At 41.0% G+C, this 6,847-nt stretch overlaps 2 protein-coding genes across 2 annotated transcripts in view; one reads left to right on the top strand and one right to left on the bottom strand.

The window, feature by feature from the left end:
• Positions 1-6,847, top strand: part of LOC102677882 (neurobeachin) — a 240,681-nt gene that overhangs the window by 208,452 nt on the left and 25,382 nt on the right. The gene's annotated exons all lie outside the window — the stretch shown is intronic.
• LOC102677245 (protein mab-21-like) lies at positions 1,020-3,542 on the bottom strand. The gene has a single exon (XM_006613089.2). The coding sequence runs from the start codon at positions 3,206-3,208 to the stop codon at positions 2,036-2,038; it is 1,173 nt and encodes a 390-aa protein (XP_006613152.1). The 5' UTR covers positions 3,209-3,542; the 3' UTR covers positions 1,020-2,035.

The raw sequence follows: 6,847 nt of genomic DNA, 5'->3' as shown, positions 1-6,847 counted from the left end.
GCGCGCGTAAAGTGTGGCCGCGCGCGAGCGAGCGAACGAGCAATTCGCCGTTGGGAAACGCTTTTTTCCTCTCACTTTGTTTTTACGGGGCAATAATAATAACGTAAATTCCTGAACGATCGGCGAGCGGAGAGTGAGTGGCCATCGGTTAACGAATGTCATTGCGCCGAGGAGATAAGGATGGGAATTTCTGGGAGGAATTAAGATAAGGGGTACGACTTGGAATCGTCGTAGGCGTACAGCGACCATGAAACGCTCGGTAGCGATGCATTTGACGAGGCCGTTACGGTATCCTGCCAGCGCGTGCACACAAGTGTTAATATCGTAGATAATAATTATTCCGTAGTGGTTTTTATGGTATCGTTTCGAACTGACCGGGATGAAAATTGAATGGCGAATTATTTTGGATCTTGGTTATTAAGATACAAATTTTACGGTTGGTGGATATCTCCTTTGTGGGAAGAAAAGTTGTGAAAGCGATTGGAAATCGAGGACGAGATGTTGTTGGCTTTAATTAAATGTTTTTTTTTTTTCTTTTTTAATAACTTCGGTAAGAAAGAATATTTTGAATTTACAAATTTTATTTCATGTCTATTTATGTCTCATACTCAGAAATTTTTGATATATTAATAGAGTTTTAAATAAATTAATTCGCGTCATTAATTCTTAAGATCATTTACGTAATAATTGATTAACATTTTAAGGTTAAAATTTCTAAAGAAATAGATTATCTTTAAATGAAAATGTTTTATACTTAATTGTTTAATTTTTTTTTAAATTAAATGACAAGTTTTAGAGAGTTTATGAAATTTTGCAATTTTCTGATTTAAAAAAGAGTTAGAAAATGCGTTTTTATGAAATAAGGGATCTTTGGAATATTTTTCACGATTACAATAATGAAAAAATTTGTTCCGTTTCAAAATATCAAACGAATATTAATAACGTACAATAATAAATGATTCGGATTTTCATGATTCATAATTTAACTCGAAAAGAATTAGAATCGTCGCAATTAATTATTCCTTTTATGAGACGAAATGTATTTATTAATTATTTACATCATGTATGTTCGAACAATGATTCGAAGTAGAAATAAATATCGTTTAAATAATATAAAAAAGTATTTACATACAACAATATGGTATGGCTACCGACGGCAGCTCAATCGCTAACTCATTATAAACATTGGATTAATTTAACGAGAATGGATCGCGCAACGTTTCGCATCAGCCATAAGACGAGTAAGAGCAACTAATCGGGTACTTAATTAAATCGCTTTCGTATCGCAACTCTACGCGGAGAAATCGCTTCGTTAAATAAGCAAGAGATTCCGCTCCAAGCGAAAGCTTCGATCATTATAAAAAAATAAAAAAGAAAAAAAATGCGGTAATGATATCCTTTAAATCTTACGCGCATCCAGTCGATTTCGGACTCGATTATCGTAGCCATTAACATAGAAAGTTTTAACGTGCCTTCCTTGAAATTTTTACGTATAAATTAACGAGTTAAACTTAACAATTACTCATTACTTTCGCGCGAAACGAAACAGTAGGAAAAGTAGGATATTGCACTGGAACGAAACGCTTGCACCGATAATAATAATCAACGTTCGACTCGCATTAATCGTGTCATGGAATCATAGAGAAAATTTACGGAACCGTGAAACAAAAAAAAAAAAAAGAAAAGAAAAAGGAAAGGAAAAAAGGAAAGGGAAAAAGGAAAGGGAAAAAAAATTAGGGGATAAAGTCAATAGACAGATTCGTTACACCATCCCCGATACCCTGGCACGCTGAATCTTGTGCAAGAAGATATATCGAGTGAAAGTAAGACTTCCCGCGTCTGTAAGGGTAAAAAGCAGGCAAAGAACCGTCGCGAAAGCAGCAGATTCTGAAAATCCGTGATTCACGCGAGTCACCGAGTACCTTCAAAGCGAAACTCTCTCTCTCTCGCACTCTCTCTCTCTCTCTCTCTCACTCTCTCTCTCTTTATTATACACTCCTCTTTAGCTGGAAGCTTTAAAAGCAAAAATTATCAGCTAAAGCTTTTCGAGGGCACGGCTGTTGGTCAACAGCTCTCTCGTCAGTCTCCACACTTGTTTAGCCGCGTTCTCCAAGCCGCTGGGCGATTTCCCTTTGAACAGATCCAAATTAGGCAAGAAATAGTGAGGGCATCTTCGACACTGGAGGCAGGATATCAGCTGCAGGAAAATTCCATTAATACGATCCGCTATACAACCCTCGTCCCACTCGGTCTCCAGAGGATGCTTCTCGCATTCGTAGAGCAACAACGTCTTCATGTGATAGCTGGTCACCGGATTTCCGGGAAGGTCAAGGTGCCTGTCCCTCAGAGTCTTGAGAATGCTGAGGCACCGCCTGCGGCAGCCACCTTGCAACAATCTCGTCTCCGCTTCCGTGAACGAGAGAACCCACGCGTCACCCTCCATTGCCGATTGCTTCCCTTGAAGCGCCACGCTTTCCTTCGACAGCAGATCGAAACCCTCGGTCTTGACCTCGGCGACGAGGTTAGGGTGCGGCCAAGGTATGTGAGGGATCGGCCAATGGGCGGCCGATCTCGGCCAAACGCCCGAACATTTGAACGCCGGCGTGATCTGCACCACGTATCTCTCCCTGATCCTCAGCTTCACCTCGGTCGTGTCCGCTATCATCTTCACGGAATCCCTGTAGGCGCACTTGTCGCATGCCTGCGCCACCAACGTTTGAAATCTCGAGCGGATCTTCCGCGCGGACAGGTAGCCGGAGGCGGTGATGAACTCGACCCAGAGCGACATGGACCTCTTCCGGCCGTCGCTGAGCTTGAGCACGGCGCAACCCGGCAGGGTGCCGTCGTCGACGAAGTTGAACACTCCCATCTGGTTCAGGTAGAGGACCACCTCGAATTCGCCTGGCGAGATCACCTCGAGGCCCTCGTACCGGCCGTTGCACTCTGTCAAAGAGGAGATGAACCGCGGCTCCTGCACCTCCACCTCCTTCAACACCTCCTGCACAACCTTGCACACTTCTCTGATGGTCTTCTGTACCTGGCCCATGCGAGCTTGAACCCGCTCGCCGTAATACTTGTTCATCTGATAGAGCATCTTCGACTGGGCTGCCATCATGTCCTGAGGCAACAGCATGTTGTCGCGGTATCCTGTCCCGATAACGGTGAAGATTCCTGGTGGACTGTTCCCTGGAACCGATTCAGGTCTCATTCTTTCGCGTGGACACGCGTCATCCCGATCAATTTCGCTTTACTGTCCATGGTCTCGAGTGTCCTTTTTCCCTAAAATCCGGCCCGGTTTCGGATCAGATACGACGATTATCGCGACGATAGTAATTGGTGGAAATCACTCTCGAAAAGGAGTCACGGAAACGAAGAAAATGTGGCCGAGCGTTTAGTTGGATCGGGCGTCGGCAGGTGTTGTACGAGCGCGACTCGAGGTGCTCCGCGCGCGCGACGACAGAGAGAGCACCGGTGGTGACCACCAACCCGTTCCACTGACGTTGTAGTTGTGTGCCGGTTTCCAAAGTCCCGCCTTCAGCAACGACAGGGTCACGTGGAGCGTGCGCGGTTTCGCCACGCCCCCTGTCGTCCCTCCTCTCTTGCCGCGGCACCGCGCGCACCGTCACACGGGCCTCTCACACCCTTTCGACCCGCTCGTCGTATTTTTCATCCCGCTTTAGTTATTTAGCGCGGTTCCTTTCGTCGTGAACGGGGGATGGTGGACTGGATCTTATCTGTAGGGTAAGTTGCGTGGTATTGAGGATGGAATTGCGCGAGTTGTGAATGAGACGTGTCGTATCGACACGTTCGGTGGAGGTAATTGCGTTGAGAATAATGTTTCGAGTAGAGGGATGAAGCTTGTTAATAGGTAAGAATATTTTATAATAGAAGAGGTTTTTCAGGAATAGTGAATAAGTTTCGAACGTGGTCAAGAATATGTTTAGTGGAATCAATCGATAAATATAAATGCTGAAAATATAATTGATAGTTTCTGTTTGAAAACTTGGCCCATCAGTTTTCATCGGATGTAGAAATCTATTTGTCAATTTATAAGGATTTTTTATAAGCTATATTTAGCTTATAGTAGATAATAGCTTATAATAATTAGAGGCAATTGTCAAAATGGATATCTTTTTTTTTAGAGGTGTTCATTTATTAATATAGAATGAAATTACGATTGATTTATATTTCTATTTATACATTCAACAAACGATAGTGATTCGTATAAAAGAATTTTCTTTTCTTCTGTTTAAATATCTTTACGCATCTCTATTTAAAATGCAGTCTATAAATACTACAAGTACTCAATAGTCATTTACACTATTCGACTCGTAGACTATTATACTTACTTTAGGAAGAATCCGCAAAGAACGCGCCAAGTATAAATTAAGAAATTGACTCGTCGTCAGACATATAAATACAACGAGAGCCAATATAATTTTCCTCGTTCCGTTTCTAACAACGTCAAAGAGACATCGATTGCGCCTTCCTGCAACGTATCAATCCATCGATTGTTCCGTAAATAAATTCCTAGGGTGGAGGCAAACGCATTGTCCAGACGATGGGGTCGCGAGAGGATTCCACGCACGATCGTTCGAGCCGATAATTCCGTCGCGAGGGTCATTTGAATATTCGACGTTCGAATAAAAAGCAGAAGGCTCGTGACAACGAGTTTCCTGTTCCATCGCGAGTGAGAAACAGCCCTTACGGATCGCAATATGGCGGGCCAAGCTTTGGCAGATGTTCCCGGGAACAGGAGTAGCGATCTGCCAATGTCTGCGAGATGGATACGGTTTTCCAGTTTCCTTTCACGCGTCGATCGTAAAAATCTGTGACGCGAAATACCTGTGTTCGAGAAATACGAGATAACAGAATGAGATATCCCATACGTTGAATGAGATAGGCCGTATAAGATTCTTGAGATTACAGCCTCCGAATGAGGATGTTCACGGTCCCATGTTCTTCTTCTTTGACCTCCTCAACCCTTCTGTTATCGGGGAAATCTAGCGTAGGCGCGTTTTATTAGATGAATAGGAATGAATGTACGTTCGATGTTGTTGAAAGGGCATTTATAGTTGTAGGATAGTGCTAAGTATTTAAGCATATTGTGGATCTTAGAACAGCTGCTGTTTTTTTTTTTTTTTTTTTTGGTAAAGTTTTTGTTTTGTTAAAAATGATTTTTAATTGTTTGTTTTTTTTTTTTTTTTTTTTTTTGGTAAAGATTTTGTTTTGTTAAACATGAATTTTCAATGTTTGTGTTTATTTTTTTCTTTTTTAGTATAATCTTTGGTATATCAGCATCGTGTATTTTTTATGATAAAATGTATTTCTTCGTATTTTTAAAATTTTTTTTTCAGATTTGAATCAAATGAAATAATAATGATACTCGTATATTCAATGATACTCAATACAAAGTATCAAATATTCCAAAGATAATACAAAAAGTAAATATTCATTGTGCGTCAACGAAATTAATTTCAATCAGAGTATCCATTACCATTGATTATTTTTCTCGCACGAAAGAAATACAAGATGAGTATTCAGACATAATTCGTGAAAAACTCTCAATGCTCTATTCGTCTCGGATCCGCTTCGTTGCCGGATAATTGAATAAAGTTCAGAAATCCAATCTACTCGAAGTTGGAGTGGTAGATTGGTGCCCACCATGCCTCGCTAATGCGACTTGATTCATGAGTCGAGCACGTGCATCTCTTTCTCCCTCTCGAGCGACTCCACCCCCTCATCTCCTTCTCGTGATGCTGTTTTCGCGCAAGGGACGAAGGGTCAAACGTTCTGCTACGTCAGCCCTCGTATTAATGCGGAAGCTGGTGCCTCGTTGTGCCCTAAACGCGCCTTTCATCATCTCGTTTCGACATAATTCGTTTATCATCTGAATTATTTGTACACCAACGAGATAACCTGGGGTTCGGCTTCGAAGTGGCGCTATCGTGGAGTGGCTTTTATTTGTTGCAGAAAAAGTTTCTTAGAATATTATATCGAGCGTGTTGTAAAAGAAAAACCAAAAGCAATTATCAATTTTTTAAAAATTTTACGAAAATATTCTGTCTTATATTTAATTTTGATTTGATATTATATTTTTTTTCTTCTTTTCAATTTATAATTATTATTTAGACTTATTCTCTTGCAAAGTTTGCAAAGTATTTAAATATTATATAAACACAAGATATTTTACATTCTATCTAACAATTAATCGTGTAAAAAATTATTTATTTATTATTACAATTAGGACAGTATTATACGTTACACGAATAATTTCTTTCTTAAATTGATTTTCGAGAGACGAAACGAACGCGTAATAACATTCTCCGAAAATTAATTATTAATAAAATATAATACACACGGAATATATTATATACCGTCCACGGTTATAGGATTACAAAACACGAGATATTCCACGATATCTCTCGCAATTTATTTTATATAACTTTCGATATTCTCGACATTTACATAAAACAACCTTACACACCATACCTTCCACTATTTATAACTAACCTTCTATATCTTCACCTTAGATACCTTCGATATTTATAAAACGGTCTCGAGTGAAATTTCTCGAAGGGGATCGTTTCCACCGACTGCCCGTCCACTCGATTGTATCTAACGCCCCAACCAACGGAACCCAGAAAGATCAAAGTCCTCAAAAGAGCAATCCCGAATGCAGTTTGCCGAAACATCTCGGTATGGAGTCTCGTTTCACGCGGGCAGGTATAAGAGCCTCGGTCTCTTATTGCGTGGCTCCCTCATTGTGCAAGGTTCTCGACCGTGCGTAGAAACGAGGACGACGACCACGATGACGACGACGACGACGAGGACGACGACAAGCCTC

Source organism: Apis dorsata, unplaced genomic scaffold (genome assembly GCF_000469605.1).
Source record: "Apis dorsata unplaced genomic scaffold, Apis dorsata 1.3 scaffold_133, whole genome shotgun sequence".
In the NCBI taxonomy this organism is placed as follows: Eukaryota; Metazoa; Arthropoda; class Insecta; order Hymenoptera; family Apidae; genus Apis; species Apis dorsata.
This window is presented reverse-complemented; position numbering and strand designations above follow the sequence as displayed.

Coding starts and splice junctions, on each gene's coding strand:
- LOC102677245 (XM_006613089.2), bottom strand. CDS start 3,208: ATGAGACCTGAATCGGTTCCAGGGAACAGTCCACCAGGAATCTTCACC.